This window comes from Megalopta genalis, chromosome 2 (assembly GCF_051020955.1).
Source record: "Megalopta genalis isolate 19385.01 chromosome 2, iyMegGena1_principal, whole genome shotgun sequence".
NCBI lineage: Eukaryota > Metazoa > Arthropoda > Insecta > Hymenoptera > Halictidae > Megalopta > Megalopta genalis.
In genome coordinates, this window is record NC_135014.1 from 11,766,577 (window position 1) to 11,792,378 (window position 25,802).

At 50.5% G+C, this 25,802-nt stretch overlaps 1 protein-coding gene and 1 long non-coding RNA gene across 4 annotated transcripts in view; one reads left to right on the plus strand and one right to left on the minus strand.

The window, feature by feature from the left end:
* LOC117227185 (uncharacterized) lies at window positions 1-12,380 on the minus strand. Of its 3 annotated transcripts, XR_004492011.2 has the most exons (9): window positions 12,245-12,380; window positions 12,066-12,180; window positions 11,717-12,005; window positions 11,611-11,654; window positions 8,439-9,169; window positions 4,214-4,426; window positions 3,707-4,122; window positions 3,347-3,461; window positions 1-3,276 (listed from the first exon to the last, which is right to left on the minus strand). It is a non-coding gene; the product is annotated as an uncharacterized LOC117227185 (long non-coding RNA). The 3 variants fall into 3 exon arrangements; XR_013032629.1 differs by having other exon boundaries at window positions 3,347-4,122; XR_013032630.1 differs by having other exon boundaries at window positions 3,347-4,122; window positions 8,439-11,485.
* The window catches only part of nvy (CBFA2/RUNX1 partner transcriptional co-repressor nervy), a 23,154-nt gene continuing 1,308 nt past the window's right edge, over window positions 3,957-25,802 (plus strand). The window contains exons 1-7 of the mRNA XM_033482194.2: window positions 3,957-4,093; window positions 12,291-12,717; window positions 19,341-19,813; window positions 20,488-20,634; window positions 22,613-22,875; window positions 24,481-25,136; window positions 25,468-25,745. Of these exons, the coding sequence (XP_033338085.1) occupies window positions 12,309-12,717; window positions 19,341-19,813; window positions 20,488-20,634; window positions 22,613-22,875; window positions 24,481-25,136; window positions 25,468-25,745 (2,226 nt within the window). The 5' untranslated portion in view covers window positions 3,957-4,093; window positions 12,291-12,308. The remainder of the gene's footprint in view (window positions 4,094-12,290; window positions 12,718-19,340; window positions 19,814-20,487; window positions 20,635-22,612; window positions 22,876-24,480; window positions 25,137-25,467; window positions 25,746-25,802) is intronic.

The following is a 25,802-nucleotide window of genomic DNA, read 5'->3' on the forward strand; positions in this document are numbered from 1 at the left end:
TCCTTCCTTCTCCCCGGGATAAAGTTTCGAAATAAAACCTTGGATAAACGCGAATCGTCTTCTTCTGGCTGTGATTTCAGACACAGGATTCGAAGTCTCGACGCACACTCGCCGGACCTTATTGCTAGTTTAGGCTTCCTCTCCCTGTAAACGTTTGCGGATCTCTCCTCGGTAGGTCTAGCTGAAGGAGTTTCTAGGCTCGGCGCTCTCGGGAAGACCCGCGACGATGCCGGAAGCGGCGGCTAAACCGGCGTAAAACGCGGAAACAGCTGTTTAATCTTATCCGGCTCACCTGTTCTATTCGGCGGTCATTCTATGGTTGTTTTGCGGCTGCAGCTCGCAGTCAAACAACGAACGGCTTCTTTTGACGAGCACAACGAGTTTCCTTCTAGCCTCCGCGTTGACGCCGGACCTGTCGAAACAATCGACTCGTCATTTTTCATTCATCGTTACAGCTGGATAATTAGTTCGGTCGTACTTACAATAGGGTAATTATTTGACTATGATCACTAGACCGCGGACGCGTTCATTCAAAATAGAAATTCTCTACGGTAATTACAAGCTACTGGAACTATGTAGACGTTGATTTCGTTCTTTAATGATTTTAGCGGTTTTTTATATATTATATATAATAAATCAATATTAATGTAATTTATTAATATTAATTTTTTTATGACCAAATTAATTGATACCAGAGACTTCCTCCCATTTATCAAACAATGATCGTTTTCCTGCGTACGGAAGAATTTACCGGCTTCCTAGTCGATGTAAATTAATCCGTGCCGCAATTATTCGCGCGCGAAACGTTCAAAGCGTGGATCGCACGGAGATTCGACGGGACGACGACGCCGTCACCGGCAGACGAGCCGATGCCACGTTTTACACAGCGATGATAGAGCGCCGCGCACTTTCGCGCGCACTCGTAATTTACGACTTATCGGCCATGCTCCGGGGTAATTTTCGCGCTTGTGAAAATTATACCGACGCGGCCCGGCGTGCTCGTCCAACGAATTTCCCTCTCCCCGTTCACAGCCGGCTCGGTCTCTCGTTCCCATCTCGTTCTCCACCCTCTCTCGCCTTCTCGTCCTCTCGCTCGTTCTCTGCTATACAAGCCGTCCTCGCTTTCTCTCCCCCTGTGTGGAAGCGACGCAAAATCGTGCTCTCGGCGTGGGCTGGCTTGTACCGGGATGTCGATACCACGAGGAGCGGATGTCAATAGCACGAAGTCACTCCTCTCGCAAGGGAGAAACCGCGTCAGCCGATTTTACAGCGCTCCCGCGAGACCGACCTGGAAAAACGCGAAACACCCTCGGACCCCTCGATCAATGCGTTTTTTTTTTCGAGCGGGACCTGCGATCATGCTTGCGAACGCGTCTTTGATTACCGGCAGACAGGGTGGCGGAGCCGGTTACTGTGTCCAATGACTTGCTCGCTGTGCATTTTCGTTTGCTTTCGGGCATAATTAACTTCGCGCTTATAAAATAAAAAGGTGTTCAATCTTTTTCAGCGTTCTGTATCGTTTATTTTTGAATTGAAAAATTTAATGTATCTCGCGCGATAAATATTAAGTTGATTATACCAAAGGCACAGCGACTGGTCACACAGCACAGTGACCCTCCTCTGTTCAAACGAATCGATCAGCTGTCTGCGAGATCCTGAAACTACGATACTTTTTCATGTTCAACGTGTGAGCTTAGGCTATTCGCTTTACATTGTAATAAAAACAGCGAAATCTCTAAATAAATTCAGTTTAGTTCTCAAACCCTTTCCTATAGTCTTCACACGACCAGAGATTCTTCCAAGCAACAAAAATTGATTCAAACAACGGGTTCAACCTAAATGTAACGTACGCAGAACGAAGAAATAATTGGAACTTCGCGAGACAGCGATGCGATCCGCCGGAAACTTAGATTGCTCCGTCGTCTAGTTCCCGTAGACGTTTGTCGCGGTTTCCGCGCGATATATCTCGCGGCGTCGATCGGCGAGCGGACCGGATTATCCTGGAACGGTCCAGGATCATCCCGAGGACGTCGGACGTCTTCGATCATCGAAGGAATCGAAGGCGGCTATCGGGGAATTCCGGTGTACGCGCGCGCCAACATAGAGGAGTGTGCGTGGCGATGACAGGCCCGTGACGGAGTGCTAATAATACCTATAATAGGCCGGTGGGCCGGCTCGCGTACGTTCGCGTGGTCGCCCGTGAATTTGTGCCAATAAGCGGTGCCGACGCTGAAGAGAAGCGAGGAGGGGACCGGAGGAACTAGAACGGAGCCGGGCGGATAAGTTCGCGCGTGTACCACCGCCGCGGTGTCCCGTGTTTTCCCATCACGGAGGAGCTATCGCGCTATCGTCGCGTATCCGTCCATTCGGCTTCGCCGCAAAAACTGTTGTCGCCGCGTGGACGCAGAGGCAGCATCCTCTGGCACTCCGACGAATCGATATCGAACGGTGTCCACACTTTTTCATCTGCCCGCGAATTTTGTAACCGAGAGGAAGAAGCTCGTGGAAACATAAAGGCTTGGTTTGGGGGCGGAGCCGGTAGTAGGCGTGGCTTCGGTGCTCCGAGAAGAATCTAGGAGACTACGGCGATTCTAACTTCAGTTTTGCATCGACAGCCGAGATATCGAATATCCAACAAGTACTCCCTGAGAGATCCCCATTTGCGAAATCAAGATCTGCTGTATGTATCTTTCTAAGTGGGCGTGGTTTCGATGCTCCAAACAGGATCTACTTGCCACGAAAAGCCCCCGACGAGTCTGATCAGTCCGCAAATGCTCCAACCAGTCCCCTTTTACTCTCCATCTTAAAACATCGAGGCTCTTCGCCTCATCCGTGCACTTCCTAGTCTTCTTTCTATCTCGAACTTGATCCGTCTGGCTCGAACTTGTTCATCCGCTCCTCCTTACGATCCCCGGAGTCTGGGAATCCGTAATCGTTCGAAGGGACAAGGCCGCGCGGGTTGTACACGTCGCGGCGGCGAGAGAGGAGGGTACAGGATGGCTGGGTAAAAGGTGGCAAGCTATTTCTCAGCTTCAGCGGCAGAGGCTTTCTTCGCGGGAATATATCGACGCGTCAAAAGCACACCGGCCCGTTTACAATATCCCCGCAGAGCGCGGCGCGTCCGCGTTTGTCTATATTTCGGCCGTGTCGCGTTTCGTTGACACGGAGCCTCGGGCCTCTGTCCATCCCGAGGACACCCAGAGGCCCGGATGGAGTATAGTTGTTCTTCGATGGCTTCTCATGGATTTAGCCGGACTCGAAGTCAGTTTCTTGCAACTACAACGAAACATTGGGCTAATTATTATAGTAATATAAACAGCAACCGTATTTCTTGGATATGTATTACATTGATGTTCTATCAGGAGCTCCAGAGGAGTGGTTGTTCAGTGGCGTAGACCAAAATATTTCTGAAGAAGCAAGAACGATCCTCCATCGTGTCAAAATTCGAATCCGTTCCGAACCTAAAAGAGACCAGAATTTTAGAGCACCCCTTCCGACGTTTATCTCGAAGCAAGAACATTTTTGGAGGCAAACGCGGCTCCATGATACGAGAATTCTATTTAAAAACGATTCGCTCGACCCGCTCTCTGTTCCGAAAACAAAGCTAACGAATTGGAACGGTTGATTATTAAATAGAATGTGTGCAGCCCGGTGCGGGTCCGAAGGGAGCAAGGGGTTGCGTGCGGTGGAGGTTGCGAATCTCCACCTCTCTTCCTCGTCCTGCACCGGCTGATATCGTTCTTCCCATTCTCCGGCGAGACGTTCAGTCGGCTGCCGACAGCCGTCCGTGCCACGCGGTTGTTCGTGTCGCTCGGCCCGAGTTTCATCGAACACATCGGGTCTCCCTCGGATCTCTTCCCCGGCTGGATCCATCTAGTCCTGGTCCTTCGGACACGAAGATATATCCGCTCCGCTCTCGATCCAGGATCGCGTTTCCCGCCGAGCCTCGAACGTTGTTCGCGAGTGCATCATGAGACGCGTCGTCGTCGTCTTCGTCGTTGTCGTCCCGACGCGGCAGTTCTCGTAGAATCGTCTGCATCAGTCGCTTTGGATTTTCCTCGCTTGGGAAATTGAATCGCCGAGCATCCAGGAGGTAGGAGTTCCCTCTCGATCTAACTTGACCTTCGAGTAGAAAAATATTCGTGATTATCCTTGCGAATCGATCAGCCCCTGCAAAGCGATTATCTTTATAAAGTGATTAATTTTTGCAAACCGATCAATTTGTGCGAATTAGTCGACGATCTTCTTTTGGACAGAGTCGCATCGTTCGCCAGGTTTCGAGATTGTTCGGTCGTAGCACTTTTTACCCTAGATTGCTGCTAATTTTCTATTAGATGCAATTAGGCGCAAGGTAGTTATACGTAGCGTTGGCTGAAGATCTGCTGCAGCTGATTGAAATGACCTTGTCACCAGACTTCGGATTTTTCTGCAAAATAAACATGGTTTAAGTTAATAGTAAGAAATATAAATCAGACGAAAATATCTTTTCTCTTTTGGCAATCATAATCAGTCGAAAATGATGTAACAATATCCTTAAATTCTTTTTACTGTCTCTTTGGTTTTGTATTAGACCTATTCATTTTTTTATGCGTTAAAAACGCATAAAATTCGCAGTCGTATAGGGTTTGCTATAGGCAGGTAGATTCAAGGTACATACTAGCTGCTGTCTACTTTCGTTTCTCGACAATCTCTGCAGCATAGCACTCGAAATTGGAGTACAACGATAGCGCGTTAGATCTAACAGCGAACCTACGGATAGACCGACTTCTGGCAGATCGGATAGGACACCGTGAAATCGCGATTTCGAAAAATCCGCAACGATCCGGTCGCTTTGATCGGGACGAGCGATGGACGACCTGTTGTAACCTGCCGCTTTTACCCTGCGGCGGGCAGCCTGGTCGAGACAGATTGACGTTCGCGAGCGCACGTGTGCCGAACGCGAACGCAAGAGCGAGATGGCGCGAGGACGACTGAACAGTCATTCGATTCGAACATGTACTTTTCTTCGAGCGATTTAACAAAATGAATTAAATATCCTCGTATCTTCGCAACATTTTGTCGTTGGGAGGATATCGTTGCAATATTTTCACACTTCCAATCATTATTATAAAAGGAATGTCACTTTCATGGAACACTTTCGTGTTTTACAAATTAATTCGAACAATTTTTATTTTGCACGAGGATCCGCTGTCTAATAATTACACCGATATATGGGATCACATTAATTAAATCACAGTTAATTTATAGTTAATTAGATAACTATAAATTACTGGCAATTAAATAACAAACCTTATTAACTCCCGCGCGGTAATTAAATCGCGCGCGATTTTTATTTGTCACGCAGACGAGATCTAAGAATTACGTAAAAAAGCATAATTAAAAGAGAACAAGAATTTTCATTAATATCGTGTTACACGTTTAGAAAAAGTGGCCGTTGTATTTAACAAGAAGCGGTAAAATAAACCTGAATGAAAAAAATGTCTCGTCCGATAAATTCTACAGAATGTTTAGAATTCAACGTTGCCTGCGGTTGAAGGGTTAATCCGAAATTCGAGCGCACTCTTAAACCAAAAATCGAGCTCACTGTTAATCCAATGGTCCTATGAAAACCCGTTGCATTCGCGGGGTGAACAACAGTCTTTTCCATGATTAGACAGCTTTATCTAGTCTTCTCCCTTATTAGACAGCGCGTCATCCAGTCTTTTCCTTTATTAATCCTTTGCACTCGAAGCCATTTCAACTGTAAATCTAAAATAATTTTTCTGACTTATAGTATCCCCTTTTTATGCATTTTATATGCATTTTATGCATATGAAATTGAGTCTTGCGGTGATTCGTGATTGTTAAGCACTTTTAACAATTGTCTAAACCTAAACCTTGTTAATATAAAAGTTGGAATGTGATATAACAATTTTAATGACCTCAGAGTCAAATGGTGATTCGAGTGCAAAGGATTAAACAGAGCAAAGCCCGTCCCCTTTATTAACCAGCCTCAAAGTTCCATGTTGTCCGAAAATTCGAGCGGATCCTCGTGCAAGCACAGTGGTTCCCGACATGTGAGCGGAGTCGTAGGCACTCGAACGGTTAAGGAGCGAACTACGAAAACCGTCAGGTGCCCAATTTCGCACGGTGTTCGCCGATATAACCCGGTTCCCCAGAAAGCTGGTCCCATTCGCGATTAGCCACCGGCTGCATCTTTCTTCTCGCCGCGACGTCGTCGCACGGATCGCTCGCTCGCGAGCACGATCCTCGCGATCGACGCTCGCGGACCGGAGCACCGGTCTCGTTTACATCGAACGAGCGCGCACGCAAATATTAGTCCGACTGCTAACCGGCGCAAATATTGGCTCGCGATGCTCTAAAACTCTGGACGAGGCTCCGGCGGAGTGTGAGAAAACAGCAGGTGGCACCAGGCGAGGATGAAATAATACGTTTCCGCGAAAACCCGGTTCTTTCCTCGAGGAAATCGCGGCTGCGACGCAAACGTCGAACGGAACGGACCCGGGCAACGATGTCCGTTCGGTCGTCCCGAAGGAACCCGGTCTTTTCGCGTTTCTGCTGGCGAGGGAGGTCCTTTTGCACAATTAGGGATTTGTCGCGGCGCCTAGCTTTGCTGTTATTGAAAATCTATGCATTTTATAATAGTAAATGGAATCGATTTTTCGGTGACATCGTTCGCGTGCTTTACTATATAATAATAAATTAATAATTTATTTTATAAGTAGACTGCGGATTTTATGCAATCGTGGCAGGACATATCATGAATTTAATAACATTGTTACACTGTTCTCGACTTATCAAAATTACCGAAAGCAACAATTTATTTTTGCTCAATTTATATTTCGAGCCTACTGGAAAATTATTTTGCACAAAGACCTGTAGTCTAGTCGTAAGCGTTTCCGTCTTATTTTTACCTAGAAGAGGTACCGTGCAAGGGTTGCAGAACGCGCGCGCGCCATTTCTTGACCCGTTATGCGAACGCATCCGACGACGATGCTGCGTGCGCTTGTACACAAAAGCTTAATAGAAGACACACGCCGGCAGCGTTACGTTGCTCGGGCTATATCCGAGTATTATATCGATTAACTGTTGGCAACAGAAGAGTGCCAGAGCAAAGCTCGTCGGAGGGTAGCGCGGGCTTCGGCTTTCCTGTATTATTAATCTTTCTATCTCTCCTCCCGATTTCCATCCGTCTTCGTCTTCCGCCGTTCGCCCCTGTCGGCTCGCATTCGCCGCGGGACAGAGGATTAACAGACGCGGCCGTTGTCTCCTCGAACGCAGACGATCGGAATCGCGGGAACACGTCTGTGCAAACAGCGCCAGACGCGCGGCATTTTCCAGCGCGAATTACGCGAGTGCGCCAGGCAGCTACCGACGGGCTACGGGGTCTTCGGATTATTTTCGAGGACGCTAGAAGATTTCTCATTTTCTCGGACTACTTCATCGACGACTATTGACGAAGCACCGTATGCAGCCACGCGCGCACACCGTGCCCGACGCTGACAAATCGGATGCACCGAGGGCACATCTGCGTGTCCGATTAGATTCACCGATCGAACGATCGATCACGAAGTTCAGGTTGTCCTGCGACCTCGCGATTATTCGATCGACGGAAATTACATTGAAATTGATCAGCGCAAAGCTGCCTAATATGAGATCTATTTTTTTGTTAAATCGCGATTGTCGATTAAAGACGCTTTTGTTACAAGTAGATACACGTTCAAGAACTGAAATATGTACTCTTTTATGATTTATTGGAAGCTAACGCTACTGGATTTTGCTTTAAGTAGTTTTACACTCCTAATATAATATTAAATGAATGCATAATCATTTTGAATGCATAATACAGTAGTATTTATGCAAATAATACTACATACATAATATTTTAGAATATTTGTAACATAATCGAATTTTCCCACGAGGCTATACTACTGATCCGGGCACCAAAGAGCCGACGAAATCGCGAATATCGTTATTCTCGACTAAAGTAAATCTTGAACTTCGTTGAATGCCCAATACAGTAGTATTCATGCAAATAATACTACACGTACAATATTTTAGAATATTTGTAACATAATCGAATTTTCCCACGAGGCTATACTACTGATCCGGGCACCAAAGAGCCGACGAAATCGCGAAACATGCGAGTTACTGTCCAGCAAAGAATCGTCGCTACGGCACTCGTGAGATCTCCAAAACAGAAGCAGGTCTCGTATCGGGCAAGTTTGCGCTATCGTTGTTGACGATGCGGCGATCGAACCGCGATTTTCCGCGGTAACTAGGCGAGCAGGATGATCGAGGGCGGGCGCGGGGTCGGCAACGCGGAGACAAAGAGCGAGAGGGAGGGCGGTCGCTCGTCGTCAAAGGCCGGTGCGAGCAAGAAGACACACACGGTGGCTGTGCGTGACATTTTTGTAATGAAAGCAAGCTAAACGTACGTCGCGCTCTCTCGCTAGTCAGTACGGTAGACATCTGGTCCGGTTGCCTGGTTGGCTTGCCCGGCTTGCTGCCTCTCGCCTGGCCGTTCTAATATTGGAAATTGCGTCTCCACCCGCGCAACCTCCTGTCCGACAGGCACCGTACCATGTGCAGGACATATGTATAAACATAAGCTCACAGTCTGGCACGATGGCGAAGCCGTTTCCTTCGAAACGTGCCCGCGATCGATCCATACGTTGCTCCGGGCTTTTTTGTCCTCGCGCGCCGGTTCGTTCGCACCGTTTCGCTTCCACCGCGATCGACGCCGCGATCGCGAAACCGTTCCGGATGCCACGAGGAACGATGCCAGGTCTTCGTCTTCCAGAATCCTCGTGCTGCTACCCCCGCGAAGTCATCCGGATCTGCCTCCGACGTATCCGACGAGCCCTTTGCCCACGGCGATCTGGCTTGCTCCCTGGGGCAACTGACGTCAGAGAGATCTTGCAATCTCTGACGTGGACGCGACGTTCTAAATATTTAGCTTCGTTGATCGTAGCTGTCCTTTATTCCGAACTGTATCATCGAGGAATGTAGAAGGATGTATTCGTCTATTTCCGAACAGCAAGCGTGGCTTGATGTCGATAGGGCACTGTACAATTGCAAGATCCGTCCACGATTCATCCTGTCTCTTTGTAGCCTTTGAACATCCAGCTTTGGAGACCGTAGCTGTCCTTTATTCTGAAGTATATTCCTGAAAAATTTCTATATTACACAGGGTGTACCATAATTATGTTAACATTCGGAAATGGGGGTACCCGAGGTTTTACATATATGTTTGATGACCCTTATGTCCTTGATCTATCTAGATCAAGTAGCCGCAGTTTTCTTTGACCTCCAATGTGGTCATGGCATTGGTCTATATGGTATCCTCTGGACACCCAGCTTGTCAAAGGCCAGCAGACTATCTCGTCCTAAGTCCAGCATCCGAAGAGGGCTCCGTAGAGCACCCCGTCCCCTACAGGTCTATCCGCGGCACCGAAAAAAGTCGCGCGCGTGAGCTCGCGTTTATATCCGTGCGCGTTTCACAGCTGCGCGCAATTACCGGCCGGAGAGCCGTGGATTTTCTGCCGTGGCACGTATTATATCGTTTGCCAACAACTCCGCTCTTGTTTGCTTAACTAAGCATCTTAACGAATTGCCGCGGACGCGCCGCCGTCTACGCTCCCGACCGTCTGCCGCGGCGCGTCCGTGAATCGATGGCGAAAGAGGCTGTCGACCGCGGCTGGCTGGATCGATACGCGGGGGTTCGATCGTTTCCCGAGGTTGTCTGGCACCGGGGAGCGTGTCAACACTTGCGACAACTGGGTCGTGTAAATTCCAGACATCTGTAACACAACACCGACGCACGTCGACGCCGACAGAAGAAAACGGGCCGTTGACGGCAATTAAAATTATTGCGGGCATCTGTTATAATAAAAGCGCGGCCGGTGGTCCGCGGTCGTCGAGCCAGCCGCGCGCAAACGCCGTGTAAACGTGACGTTTTTATCGTTCCGCGTCGAGATTCGGCGAGGAGATTGATCGATGGCCGATCGCGGATGGCCGCTGCGACGGGAGCCGACGCGACGCGACGCGACGCGAATTGTTCCGCCGCGCGTTCCCCCTGTCGCAACAATCTCCGCGCCGTCGAAAGGTCGACTAATTGGAAATTCGTTTCCGAAAGGAGCACCCGGTCGGGCTGCGGTGTCTACAATTATCGGCGCGTAAAGCTGTACACGAGCCGCGCGGTTCCCATTAACGTATATTAATCCGGATAATTGGTTTCTTTGGACGTCTGGCGAGTAGAACGATCCCGCCCACCGTCGGCCGCGTTAATTCCGGATGAAATTATGTGTCGTTAAAGCTGAGCAGCCTCGGGGGGCAATCGACAGATTCCTATAATTTATCGCCGAACGCTTTGCTCGCAACACTATGGTAAATATTGCTTTTTACAAGGGTTGCGAATCGAGGGTAGGAGGGAAAGAAAGAGAGAGAGAGAGAGAGAGAGAGCGCCAGTGGGCACACGTTTATCGGCCCGTTAAAATACGACGGCGTTGGCGATGCAATTTTGCAGTAAAAATTATAGCGAGCCCGTCCGTCGACGGCGCCGTTCCTTGGACGAAACGAAGGGCTCGTTTGCATTTCACGTTAATAACGAGACCATGTGGCACCGTGGAGGCGGGCTGCCGCCACGGCTGCGCGTCAATAAAATAAAATTCTGCCAGCAGGAGCTGTGCGCGCCACGTGGATCTCGAAGATTACTTCCCGCTTTCGTTCCATTTAATTCTCTTTCCAGCGGCCCGGCAGCCCGCGACCCTCCCACGCTCGATATTGCCTGTTTCCGATGTTTTCCCCGCCGCGCCGGGATCCAGAAAGAGAAGAGAACTCGATCGAAAGCTCGTTCCAAGATTCAAGATCCCCCCTGGAACCGATTGCGCTGCTAGCCGGTCGATCACCTGCCAGATTACCCGCTCGGTTATACGCGGAACTCGTCCTCTCTCTCTCTCTCTCTCTCTCTCTCTCTCTCTCTCTCTCTCTCTATCTATCTATCTATCTATCAATCTATCTATCTATCTCTATCTCTGCCGCTCTTTCTTCCTATCCCAGTTGGTCGATGACGTTTGCTGCTGCTCCGTCGATCCGTAGTTCGTCGATGATGTTTGTCCCGGCGAACGATCGCAGCGTTCGCGTTATTCAGTTATTTACGTATTCGATGTGAGTCGTCGAACCGCGACGGGTCCTTGCTGGTTTGTAAAATTGCCGCAGGCTCGTTCCATTAAAATCAGTCATCGGTATGCACGCCGGGATGCTGCCGCACGCCGAGCACGTAGACGAAACGCAGCGGAGCCGGGCCAATCGCGATCCAATCGATCAAACCGCGGGAATGATAACGCCCACGCAGCAGGCCGACCCTCTGACACCGCACGATTCCACCGGCTTTACAAATGCTTCGTTAACTTCCCTAATTCTAAACTGATTCGGGATTAACGGGACTGGCTCCTCCGTCCACTTCCGGTCTTGGATAAGCTACCTTCAAAATTATCGCAACGTTTCATAAAGGAGGTATGGTTGCATTTCACGATAACAGCTCCAGCAATCCAGATAGACAATGCGAAATAAATCCTAGTGCTAAACGTGTTAATTAGTATAACTTACTCGTTTGTGTACTCTTCTCATCGCTGTCCCCGCGCGATCCAGATCTGCGATAAGAATGCGAATTAGATTGGAGTCGTCAGATAACGGTGATAGTAGATTAATTTACCTTAGAATTGACCATGCAACGACCGTCTGGAATGCGTCGAACAGACGAGAACTCGTTTCTCCACGCGGTATAAATTCTTCTCAGTATATTTCCACGTGGTGCAGGTCTGCAGATTCTACAAAAATGCGAGTTGCTTTAGAATCGTGAGATAACGGTGATAGTTGATTAATTTGCCTTAGAATCGACCATGGAACGACCGTCTGGAATGCGTCGAACTAGCGAGAACTCGTTTCTCCACCCAGTATAATCTCGTCTCGGTATGTTTCCACGTGATCCAGGTCTGCGGGATCTACAAAAAATGCGAGTTACTTTAGGATCGTGAGATAAGAGAGATAGTCGGTCACTTTACCTTGGATTTGACCGTGGAACGACCGAGCGGAATGCGTCGAACCGGCAAGAACTCGTTTCTCCGCCTAGCATAATCGTGTATCGGTATCTTTCCACGTGGTCCAGGTCTGCGGCATCTAGAAAAATGCGAGTTAGCTTAGAGAATCGCGAGATAACAGGGAGTGTTCGATGCATTTTTACCTCCAGCAAAGGACTGTCGAATGACTGACTGCAATGTGTTGAACAGGCAAGAAGGTTGCCGAGCATGAAAGTGGAGGGCGGAGTGGCGACCACGACGATCCTCCACAAGGTCAAGGTGAAGGAAGAGGCGAAGGAATGCTGCGGTTATCAGCAGTTGTCGTCGGCGTCGGTGCCGGCCTCGTCGACGTCAACGGGCACCGGGACCGTCGCAACGGCGACTGCACCGAACACGGCTATCGTGACCACCGTCGACGGCAATACCAACATCAACAATGTCAATGCCAACGGCAACGGCAACGGCGTCGTCCCGGCCGCGACCACCGCTCCATCCGCCACCGTCCTGCCGAATGATAGCCCCGCAACCGCTGCTATTATCTGCCATCCGTCGACCCCGGCGCCCTCCGTCACCGTCACCGTCACCGCTAACGCAGAGCCCTTCCCCGTCGATCTCGATCTGAAAGCCAAGGCAAAGGGTGCGTTCTCAATATTTTTTCTCTCGCTCTCTCTCCCTTTCTCTCATTCTTCTCGCATCCTTCCCGAACTTCCCGTGAGCGAGCACAATAGGCAGCGAAGCATTCGCCGATCCCGTATCCGACCATTGTCGGTCTCTTACACCTCTAATTTTCGGTACGGGCACGCTCGCTGTAGACGCGGTTTTATGTGGGCGAGCATAAACCCGTTTTATTAACGTCGCATAGGGGTTACGAATATTTTCGCTGCCTACCGTGTCTCGGGTAATCTGCCTCGTTGTTCCCGTTAACATCGAAAATCAGTGCGATACATCGAAATCGGCGAAGATCCTTCGCTTCGTTTCCGGGATAGATTAACGTTATGTTCGTCGAACGAGACGTTGCAATTTTTCATTCCTTCATCTTGTTATGGTTACATATTATATTATATATATATAATTGTATAATAATTTGTATTATATAATACAAATGTATTATACAATTGCAATTACAATTACACATTATGGAATAATAATAATAATAATAATACTATATATACCGCAAGCCCGTCAACGTGCTCGTTCAAGATCCGCGAGTCATAACAAATATTCCTTACAAAGATCATGCATACAAATCCGATCGTTCTAAATACGGCTCTAAAATGAGGCTATCCATCGCGAAATTGCATCGATCGATGCAAAACTCCTCTTCGAAATTCGATGAGCGGATTCCTCCAGCGTTTACGTACCACCGAGTCCCGCGCGTTCGCCATTTACCGCGGCCCGGAAAATGTTTCTGCGTAATTGCGGGCGTTTCCCGGGCCAAGGAAAAGTTCGTCGAAAAGAAAGAGAGCGTTCCGCGTCGCGGCGGCGGCGGCGGAGGGTTCGGGTTCGGGTTCGGGTTCGGTCTGTGGGCAGGTCGCGCATTAGTTTGGAATATTGCATAGGGGTGCCCGTATAGCCAGCGGCGCGGGCACGCTCTCGTCCGAATCGTACGTTTCGAGCTCGCCGGTTATCTAGACGGGCAGGAGAGCCCGCAGCTACCTTGGAAATGGCTCAGGGAAAAAAAGCCCGTCTCTCTCTCGTCAAAGCCCCGTCATCGTGTCCGAGCCGCGGCGCGCCGCCGTTTCTCGCCCGGCGATCGATTGGTTTTCGTTAACGCGACGCCGCCATTCCCCGGGAACGGCGCGGCGCGCCGCGGCTTCGAGCGTGTTCCCCGCGCGGGTCGCCTCTGCGTTTCCGCGAACCTTCGAGTCGGGAGACCAGGGAACGGAGAACAGTTTTTATCGGCGCCGGTCGGGAGGGGGGTCTCTCGGAAAATTTAGCCAAAGGGATCGTAAAAAATTTACGCGGGCCGGTTCGCGCTGCAGAAGCGGAGGTTTCCGGCGGACAGATGGCCGGGCCATCAGGGACACGCGGCTTTCTTTCAAAGTCCCTCGTAAGGCGGCTTATCGCGGGCCGCGAGAGCAGCCCGCCTCGGACCCGGCGCTACTCCGCTCCTTGTTTCGTGCGGACGGGCGTACCGAAAGAGCAAGCACCGGGCGAGAGAAGGGCGAGGGAAAGTGGAAGCGTGGGTACACGGGTTGCGTTAGCAGGAAACGCGATCGCGGAACGCTCTCTCCATGGGGGATGGTGAAACTCCTGCGAGCAGTCAGTCAAGCTGGTTGGTTGGCCCCGGTGTGTTGGTTAGGTCGGTTCGTGCTCTGGCTGACTGCCTGGACCAGACGCGATAAGGCACGTCCAACGCTTCCACCGGGATTCTGCTCGAGGCTGATATCATATCCGGTACACCGTCGGCATCCCCGACGTTGCCGTTCGAGGTATTTTGCGATAGTCGCGTCCGTGTTCGCTCGCTCGCTCGCTCGCACTCTCGTTCGCCTCGGTAGTTGCACCGCTCGCACCTTCTTCCCGGATATGCTTACGAACGTAGAACGGGAACGAGCTCCGCGGGAACACACCATCCGTCCTCCTTTTCGGGCCGCGCGCACCCGCCGTCGCCAATTTACCCGCGCCCGAGTTTTAAACGCCCCCGATCCCTTGAAAGGTGGGCCCCGGCCACCCCCGAACTTTATTAGGATCCGCGACTGCAATTCCAAGGAATGGGTCTTAGAGACCGACGCGATATTAAAGCTACCCCCCGCCGCCTCCGCAAATCCGACGGAAGCGTATCCCGAGGTTCGGATGCTCGCGCAAATATTTTAACGCTTGCACGACCACCGTGCATTCGGACGCCGAGGATTCTGTAAATTCGCTCGCCGGCTACGCCGAATCGCTGCTATTTGAAACGATGGTAACAGTGTCTTGATAATGAATGGTGTACTTGAGACTAACGCGAATTGCTGCGATTCGGTAGCTAGAACATTGCCCGATGTACAGAAAATTCTCCTCGATTTTTGCTTTCAGCTTGTAAACAGAAATGAGAATTTGGGAGGAGGAGATACGACTGTTCGATCTCTGTTGTATTACAAGTATCCTGAGTCATTTCTGTTTGCAATGCTTGCGGTTCAATCCTTTCGTTTTTCTTAACGTGTCGCGAACGTTTCGAGTCGCTTTCGATACGAAACTCGTGTTCACCGTTTTTCTAAATTTCTAATACACAAATGTTTGGCATCTCTTTCGATTCAGATATGGCGTCTACAATTTTTCGAATTTTCTTCATGCATCGCATACGCTCAAAAGTTATCCAAGCGGAAAGAGAATCGACCTCGGATTATAATCAACGGATACATCCAACTACAGCAATTTCTCCCTAATTCGCGCGCGGATTGCGCACAAGAATGGACAATTTGGAAAGAGGAGATACGATTATTCAAGTCCATTTTTATGGTTGTCCAAATTGTCCATTTTTGTTTACAAGTTAATGGAAAATTCGGAAGAATTTACTGTACACAGAGGGAACGACTATAAACTAAACCGCGTCGACAATTTTTATCTTAAATCATTCTTGCCATAAACATCTGCAATCCGGTGATGAACGCTTTTAGGAGCGACGTATGCAACGTGCAGTCAAATATCGTTCCGGCAAAGTCGATAGGTTTCAGCTCAGGAATCCCCACTGCTCCGACGCGACATATGTTTCTACATTTCTGCTATTAAACTGTGCTGAATAGGCAAGCTGAACTTTTATAGCACTCACACGTGCGAGCACAATGTTCCTAACTGTAGACTGCCTGTCGCACATACTCTTCGACCAGCTTCAGGAAAATTTCTTCGCCACGATCCGGAGAGAGAACACGCTCCGAGAGACGATGCTACGGTCTCGAGGACCAAAAAATACGCCGCGTGTCGCAATTTCGACAAATTTTAGTTTGCGCGTTAACGTTGGATTCACGAAGCATCGAAGCAACCGTTTTATATCGATTTATGCAAGTAACAATGAGACATTTATTCTGATTTCGAACGAGTGTTTACGATCCGAATAATCGTAAATTGAAGAACTGGTGACCCGCCATTTTAACGGGTTTCTTAAATCCAGCGTTAATTGAGCTGTAGCATTCGCGTGTTCAACACTAGAACTATCAATGTATATTATTTTATAACAATGCCAAGATTGGATTTATTTAAGCTTCGCATAATTTATATTGTAATGTATGCTTCAATAAAGAGAAGCACGCCTAAAAATTTCTCCTAAAAGTATTTCTATAATATCAAGAACTGTAAAGTAAAAAATCAGAAACTAGTCATTTCGACTGGTTCGGTAGTCCTAGTAGTAACAGAAAAATTCCACAAGCTCGAAAAAGTCACGCAATTCGAAACGGTGCTAGTACGGAACACTAATGACCGGAACTTTAAGCGACGACATCTCTGAAATGAAATCGGTGAAGCGGTGTTCTTCTTTGAAATCGCAGAATCGTCTCCATTGTTTCCTCGTCAAGATCCAGAAGTCATTCACGAATCGGAGACGTTCCACGAGTGGAGATCAGGAAGCCTAATCCGAGGACGGAGAATCGTAGGGAGTCGTGAAGGGGGTAGGTTGAATAAAAAATGATCGAGACATCGGCGGAGAGGGCGCGAGATCGCGAAGCAGAAGAGCGAGAAGAAACGCGGAAGAGAGAGAGAGAGAGAGAGAGAGAGAGAGAGAAGGAGACCGTATAGAATAGAGAAGGTGGAAGAGAGGAGAGAAAGGAAACGAAGGGAGGAAGAGATGGCTGGGAAGGGATTGCGATCAAAGCCATCTGTTGCATTGTCCCGGCAATTAGGAGGCGACAGCTGAGTCCCAGCGCACTTACTTCCACCCAGGGACTCTCAGCCGAGTGGAGCACGTGCGCTTTATCGATCTCTCTTCGCGCTCGTGGAACGTCGTCTACGAGGACAACGAGCCGCTTCTACCGTTGCTCCGCGTGTGCTCCAGGTGCGCGTCAAAACCACCGGCAGCATCGCGATTCACGGACCGCTGTCGCTCGCTCGGAAATTTCGCCGAGCTACGAGGCCCGGACTAATCGAGTTTCCCTCGAATATTTCCTGCCGGCGGACTAATCGTTTTTCAATTTGATCCAGGAGTCGGGCCCCTCCGCGGATTGCGCCCCGTTCTACCCTCGACGTCGCGCGAAACCTCTACGAAATTGATCGTCGTGTTATATTTCTCGATAGTCGCAAGTGTATCGTCGCGCCATACGGCGACTTTGATTGCCTGTGTCTACGAATATTTTCTGATCGTTCCAACGCCGTCCGAAATAACGTTCATCTAACTATCGCGATCCAACGGCGAGTTTGAAATCATTAAAAATATTCGTATAATTGTGCGCATCGTTAAATGCATCGCAACGAATCGCCTACTAATAACAAACGCCTACGAACATTCCCCGATCGTTTTTTCAATCTGATCCAAGAGTCTGGCCCGTCTCAGATTGCGCCGCGTTCCCCGCTTAGCGTCGCGCGGCCACCCCGGAACTAATTGTCGCGTTATATCTCTCGGTAGTTGAAGGGTTTCTCGGCGCCATATGGCGACCATGACCGTGTGTCTTCTTAAGCGCGACGATAAAGCGGGGAAGATTGAGAATCGCGACGACAGGAGGAACAACGCGCATCGGCGATGGTCGATCGAGCAATCTCCGAGGAATCTCGGTGATGGCTCGGGACGAATCGCGCGGTTACCTCGGGGTGAAAAATGGTTGATAACGCGGCAGCTGGGCGGGGCAGCGCAGCGAACTTGATTCTCAATCGGAGCGCGAGCCGGGAGCGTAAGTTGCGTTCAAGGTAGTTTAGTTTGCCGAGAGTTCAGGTACAGGTAATTACCTCTTGGCTACCGGCGTCAGGTGGCAGTGACACGGCAGCGCCGACCGTGCCTCCTCCTCCTCCTCCTCCTCCTTCACCGCCGCCACCCGCCGGCTGCCTCTCGGCTCCTTCTATGCTTAGCTATGTTACGAATTTAACGCGACATCTCGCGAAAACACTCGTTCCGGTCGCAGCTATCGGGCCCCGGCCCTCTTCGACGGTCTTTCTTGCCAGTTTTGTTGCGACGCGAGCCGGTCGAACGTCGCGATTCCAGGGAAACGAGATTGAAAATCGGTGGATGCGGCGCGGACAGCGGGACGAGACGAGACGAGACGAGACGAGACGCAACGCGCGTGATTAATCGGGAGCAACGGCACGTGAAAGGAACGGGACGAAACTTGTCGTCTGACGAATAACCGGCGTGTAACGTTTCGTTATCGACATACATATTCCATGACGGCGTTTTCGCCACGCACGCCATCGCGCTGGAGGCATTCCGCGAGATAACGCGCGGAACACAGAACGGGAACAAGACAAGGTGGATGACACGGCCCGTAATTGCATGTTATCCGCTGCACCCACGCACCGAGTACACGGCACGGCACCGACGCGCATCCGTGTCCCGCGAGCCCGTGTGCTCCCCGTGTGCCTTTATCAGCGTGTGTTTGTAAACGAGTGGCCGATCCGCCTGCCCGTTTCACGTGCCCCGTGGTTGACGGCTCCCCGGATGTGCCCGGCACAAAGGACGTTTGCGGCGACGTTGTCCTTTGTGCGTTGTGAAACGCTCTTTCGACTCTTGCCGAGATAAATCCTATATTTTTACATTGACGCGTATCTCGGCCACGTTCGGATCGTCGCGTCGACAATAACCAGCCGCTGCGCGCTTTTGCCCCCCGCTGCGTCGCGCGCCAAATTTCGCCGGCCCCACGGCTAATGGAAACGATCGCGAATTCGAACGAATCGTCGAATTATAATTAATCGTTTCTCAAGTAACAATAATCTGCTTCGGTTTTCAATGTTATGAAAATCGCTGTCAGGTTGTTCAGACGTTTTGGCGCGTAAAGTAAATTAACAAATAACGTAAGAAAATAGACAGTTCGGTGGAAAACCCTGCGTACTGTCTTCGACAGTTACAGCTCCTATATCTCCTAGATACTGTCAACAACCTGTACAGTAATTTCTCCCTAATTCGCGCTCAAATTGCGCACAAAAATGTACAACTTGCGAAGAGGAGATACAATTATTCGAGCCTTGCATCTCATTTTTTATAATTGTTGACAATCGGTAGCTATAGAAACGAGTCGCAAGGCATTTTCGCAATCTGAGCACGAATTAGACAGTTACATGATCTCAGTAGATCCACATAGAATCTTCCCGCTGTTGAACCCCGCGCGAATTGGCGAAACGAGACGAAAAAGTGCTGTCTGATTGCAGCGTGCACCGCGACGAGGGACAAACCGTCGCGGGAAGACGGCCAGCCGGAGGTGCACTCTCCGAGCTCGCAGCATCAAAGGGTTTCGACGGTGGTGGGCAGCGGTCAACAAAAGCAGAGCAATGGTCCGCGATCCGAGTACAAAGGGGCAACCGGTTGCTCGGGATCTTCGGACAACGACAGTCCTTTATCCTCGCTCGCCCTGAAGCCCGAATTCGAGGATGGAATTGGTTCTGGTGTCGGTGGTGGCGGTGGCAGTGGCGGCGGCAGTGGTCCAGCTCCTGCCAACTGCAGAACGGAAGAGCAGAACGATGTACCCCCGCTGTCGAATGGCACCGCCGGCACCAGATGCATCGCCGGTGTTTTCGCCGGCCACGGCATGTTCAAGAGGCTGCTGGGTACTCTCGTGCAGTTCGCCACGGATATCTCTCCGGACACCGGTGACACCGTGCGAACCCTGGTCCTGGCGCTTCTGGTAAATCCGTCATGTTCTCTTCAAACCTGATCCTTCTTTTTCCACGACGCTGTGGCTCGGCCTCGTTAGCGTCGCGAATCGACGCTGCGGGGTGAGTCCGTACTACGCATGATTCGGACGGCTTTAGGCTTTCCCACGTTGAACGTTGATCCTCGGTCTCTCGTTTCCAAAGTTTTTCAGAACGATTTCATCTTTGAGCCTCGCTTGGATAGGGGTAGTTCACCCTTCGCAGTCCTGGCAGTTGGCATCCTAGAATCCCAAACATAAATGAATTAAAGTTGCGCTTGAGACGACGCGAAATGCGACCGAGACGGAGCCGCGAAGTCGATCGCAACCTCGATAAAAAAATGCTCGCGTCGATGCGAATTTCGCTTAAGATAGAAACGCGAAACGTACCGCGAAGGGTTAACGAAGTGGACCGTGCAGGGGGAGGTGGAATATTCGCGGAACGTGCGTGGTCGCGTGCAACGAGGTTGCATGCGTCCCGAGACCGTGACATCTGGCAGCCGCCGTTAACCGTAAAACGATCGCGGCACGTGACACAGCGACGAGATCGAGTTTGCATGTCGGTTCCGCGGGGGCGGTAACCGAATCCACTTGGCGGAGAGGCGACTTTCCGTCGGGATAAAGAACGTGTCGTTAATCAAGCGGAATCCTCTCGTTTGTCGTCGCAGAGCGGGAGCATGGCGGCGGAGGAGTTCCACCAGGCTCTGCAGGAAGCTACCAACTACCGTCTGAGAGGTTTCGTGTTACCGTACCTGAAGCACACCCTGCCGTCGTTGCAGAGGGACCTGGGCAATGCGGCCAGAGCGAGCAATCAGGTGAGACAACCTCGATCGATCGATCGTCGGCTCGCTCCCGATGCAGATTAGAGTTTTGTTACGCGGCCCCGGAACCCCCGTCGGAACTTTCAACAACGACGACGGAGGAAAGGAAACAACGTGTCCAGGGGCTAACGAGTAAAATCAACAGAGCTCGGACTGGCCGGCTGCCGGTTTGTTTTAATTTCCCAGGCTACTTCGCGATCGTGGGTGGGACCGCGACAGCCGGTTTTCCGCGGTCGCCATCGAGTCGAAGGTTCCTTCGCTACGCCGACAACTTTTCCCCTAAACGGCTTCCCGTGGACCGATCTTTTTTTTCATCTTTTAACGGTCCAGCCTGATCCCGGCGACGGTAGTTTTTTCAAAAAAGTTGGCCGTGATTTCGTGCGATATTTATGATAATAACGTTTAATACTCGACTCCTTTTAACGTAACAAAAATATTTCAAGCAGCTTGTTTCAATTTTTTAAGAGGGCTACACAGATTGTTTTCCACTATGTTTATAATGTTTATAGTAGTACAGAAGCTTTTTGCCGCTGCATGCTTCGCAAAATCGCATTTTGGACAACTTTTTGTGAAAAGACTGCGCCGCGCGTCGCCTCCACAGTGACCCGCAGTGGCGACAAACCTCGCCATCTATATCTTGCTACCAGCATCCCTTTGTCCCCGGGATGCTGGTCCAGCGTCGAAAACCGAAAGAAACCGACTGTCCAGAGGCCAATGCTTGATCCAATGCTTGATCGTTCGCGGAGGGGATTCTGCGGGAAAAGCCAGATCGCGATGACGCGTTGATCAAGGGGGAGGCGGAGCTGTCTTTCGACGGGAATTCGTAATGCCGGCGAGAGCGAACAAAGTCGTAGCTCGCGGAATTAATAGAGACTTTCCGGTTACGACACTGCCTCCAGCTGCCGCCTGTCTCGAAAAAGAACGGGAAGGAAGGCAGACGGAAAGAACGAAGAAACGAACGAACGACAAAGAGCGCGAGCCGAGGAAAGGCAAACGGTAGGAAAAGCAGAAAGAGATGGGGAGGGGTCGGTCGACGGTAGCGAATTGCAAATTAATTGCAACGATTTACATTTCTCGAGGCGGCCAACGGCGAACGATCGAGAGAGAGAGAGAGAGAGAGAGAGAGAGAGAGAGAAAGAGAGAGACGTCCAATTCTTTCGTAGCACCGTTTCTAGAGATCACGATTTTGAACATGTGTTCAGGATACACGTATAATTAATATATCCGTGTTTTAATCCATGTACATACATCTTTGTGCAACAAAGAGACCACTTTTTATCAGAAAATGTAAACGCGTTAGTAGCAAAACAGAAAGTTAATCGATTAAGGATTAATCTCGTGTTTCTTAAGAAAAAGTCTTCGTAATTTTAACAATTTGAAGATGAAAAATGCGAAGCCGGACGTTTCGATCAGCATGGTGGGTTTAGCGATAAATACATGGGTGTCCCTAACCGTTTCGTTCCTATCGCACGCGTGAGAAAGAGAGAATCGATCGGGGCCGTGCGCGTACGCGCGGAGCCGGCGGATCGTTGGGAGATCGTTAATTGGGAATTGCGAACGCGGGAAGGCGTGAAAACGTTGCCAACCGCGGCGAAACGAAGACGGCGGGTCAGGGGGGGGGGGGTATCCCGATATTGAATTAGAAGCGATAAATCCCACTCTGCCAAGCAGACTGCGGCAGTCGAGGGTACGAGTTCGAAAGTTTGGACGAAAGGTGCCGGCCGTAAAGAAGCCGACGAGCGAATATTAAAAATCGAAGCTGATTGGGAGCTGTCGCGCTGACCTGGACCGAGACTGCTACCATTACCTCCTCGACGGAACGACGTTATGAATGTCACCGGTCTCGGGAAATTTTCGAATTCGCTGGTTTCGCGCGTAACAATTCCTATACACGTGGTGTCCGTAGAATTTTAGCAGGCGAATTAGCTGGCCGCTGAAGCATCGCGAAACGTGATCTGTTTGAATTCGGCAGAGCTCGGCGCAGTTTCTACGGTCGAACGAGACAGCGGTGCTAGAGGCTGTAGGTCTGGTGTCCTCGGGCGAGCCGGTCGAGATCTTCGGGGAACAAGCTGGTAGCGGAAACGGCGGCAATCAGTGCTCCGCTCATTACGGCATGCGGTCCAATTCTAATCCCGGTGTCGGCGGCATTCAGCACACCGGCAACGCTACGGGCGGTCTGCACCATTACTCCAGGAGCGAGGCGCACGCACCTAAACGCCGTGCCTCCGACACACCGTGAGTGAACATCCTAAACGCTCCTGCCTTTTCCTAATATCAACTATATCGCATTCCGAATTCTCGACAGCGATCTCTTAAGTCGATCCCAATCATTGATCTAATAACGACGTCTTCATAATTTTGTACTGCACAGAGAGCCGATGTTCCCAGGACCCAGAACTTAGACCAGTTCCGTTAATACTCTAAAATGGACAGTGTTATTATAGTTGTATTTCTGACAGGTTGAAGTTATCGCTGATTTAGATCGCCTACCTTGGGCTAACAATTATTCATTAGCTTACTATACAAACAAATTGTGTTGTCGCCATTGAAACTCTAGCTATCAGACGGACGATGATCCTCGATGCAGTCCATAAATTTTCCTGAACCCACATGAATATCTATTAGAAGGACAGCGATAAAGGTCCAACAGCTGAAGAGTAGGTCACTGAACTCGATTTTATAGCGCAGAGTTGCGCGATCTAACGAGAACTATTCCCGCAGATGATTTCGTCGAGCTGACGTTCTCCGCAGAGTGTTCGGAGTATCGGAAACGACACCGGCGAACAATTTTTCGGCTTGCAACCGCGTATAAATTGCGGGCAAGATTCTCGCTAATAATTCAAGCATTAACGATAGCCACGCACCTGCGAGTACACGCCGCGCGCATAGTACATTTGCCAAGCCGCAAGCCGCGTCGTCGTTGCGGAAAAATTCTTGACCGCAGGCTCTATTTATCGCGGATCGAACGTACACGGTCCTAAGCAGAATCGCGGCACGTCTCGATCGGTAAATCGGGGAAGAGATTGGACGATGACGATGATCCGCGACGTGCGCGTGCACGCGGAACGCGGAGGGGCGCCGAAGCGAACTCGAAGGCGACGAAACGAGGTAGAGGCGCGCGCGCGCGCGCGCCCGCGTTCTCTGGCAATGCTGGCAGGTCAGGCCTCCTCTCGATATGTCTGCCGGTGACGTTTCCATATATCATCGGGGTACCACCTTTCCCGAACACCCCTGACCGTTCTTCCACCCCGGCACACCCCGCCACTCTCGACCCTCTACCCTCCGACGCCCAGTAAACTTGCCTCGAGTGCCTATCGGTATCCCGCCGCTGGGATTCAAGCTCGGCCCTTGCCACCGGGCTGTTTTTGCCTGCGGAAACTGGCCCGGATCGCGAACTTGCTCCGCCGATCCTCATCCCGATGGCCGATCGACCCTTTCGTCACAGAACTATCTCCTGCGAGCCTAGCTTCGATGCTACCTCCTTTCTCACGCTGTAGAAGATGATCCATGTGTGACATCTAAGTCGCATCAACAAGTAGGACAATTTACTGAAGATGGAAGTCAGCCTAAGCTCTTACGTGCAGATAGGATCTGCAAATTTGGTCCAGATCACAGAGTCGCACCATCGATGCTCCATTGTAATAACAGATCAATCCTTTCATCGTAGAATTTTCCTCGAGCCTAGAGCACATCTTCGCTCCCACTTTTGCGTCATTAAGTATGGTCCAAGTGCCACGCCTAAAAGTTACATCAACAATAGAGGATAATCCACAAGAGCCTCCTAATGGAGGTATAAGTCTTTACCACCCAAGAAGAATTGGTTTCTTTTGAAATGTGCAGGTACTATGAGAACGGAGTCCTCTTCGACGACGTGCCAGTGTACGGGAAGAGGTTGTCGAACCCCTGGAGCCACCACCACGCACCTCAGCAACAGCAGCAGCAGACGTCTACAGAAAGCTCCGGCTCTTATTGCTGGTATCATCCTCTTCATTCGTCGAACGGATCGATGCAAGGCCACGGGCATCGTCACGGTCACGGTCCCAGTCCAGTTCCGCCTAGTCTCGTGCAGATCAATCAGATAAACGCGTTCTCTGGAACGCATCATCTAACTCAGCAGCAGCAGCAACAGCAGCAACAACCGCCGAGTCACGCTCAAATGCAGAACGGGAGCCTGGACGACGAATGGAAGAACATCCACGTGATGCTGAACTGTATTCTAGGCATGGTAGAAAAGACGAAGAGGGCGTTGACCATTCTACAGACCAGGGGATGCTCGAGTCCCGCGGCTGTACCTCCTTTGGCGAACGCTTCCGCTGCTACACAAAACGGCACTGGGAACAGTGCTGCTGGCAATAATCTGTCGTCGACGAATGGTTCCCAGGTGGAGTCGTCGACTGGAGACAGGGAGGGCAGTTTGAAACGGTTGTCCGGGGAGATCGTTGCGCAGACTATCAAGGCTACCGAGGATAAAGTCGCGGAAGTGAAGCGGAAGGCTGGTTAGTAGTGCTTGAACCTCTTCCACCGGTTAGTCTTGACACCGTTTTCTGAACTAGTCCAAGCTGCTCTCACGGGGCTCCAAGGTGATCCTTCACCTTTCGAAGAACGTTCCGGATCATTTGTTGCTGTTTGTATCTAGATTTACAGCACAATTCGATTATTCGATGTTCCAAAGCGATCTCTGGTTTTTTAGATGACCCTGAAAGTTGATCGAGGTCATTTATTTATTGCATTTATCTTCAAAGGCCGATCCTTGCATAGAAAGGACGTCGATGCCTATATCTAGAAGACATTTCCTCTTGGCGATCATGCAACTATGTTTCATTGCAGAGGAAGCAGTGCTTGAAGTGAAAAGGGCCGCGGTGGCAGAGGTGCAGCGAGCTGTGGCAGCCGCGGTGGCAGAGTCCAGGGCGAGTGAACGACTGCGGGTCCATCGAATGCTTGATCTACCAATGTCCCAGAGGAACCACGTTCGGCAAGGACCGTTCCTTCGGGTTCATAGCGACACTAACGGAAGAACGGTAGCGACGCCGACCACGACCTCGAACTCCGCGGCATCGACCACCGAGGACGAGAAAGACGGACACATGCAGTCCATCTCGGGATCGGTAACTATGTCTTGGTCATGTATCTCTGTTCCTCGACGGCGTCTTCCGAAGCCTAAC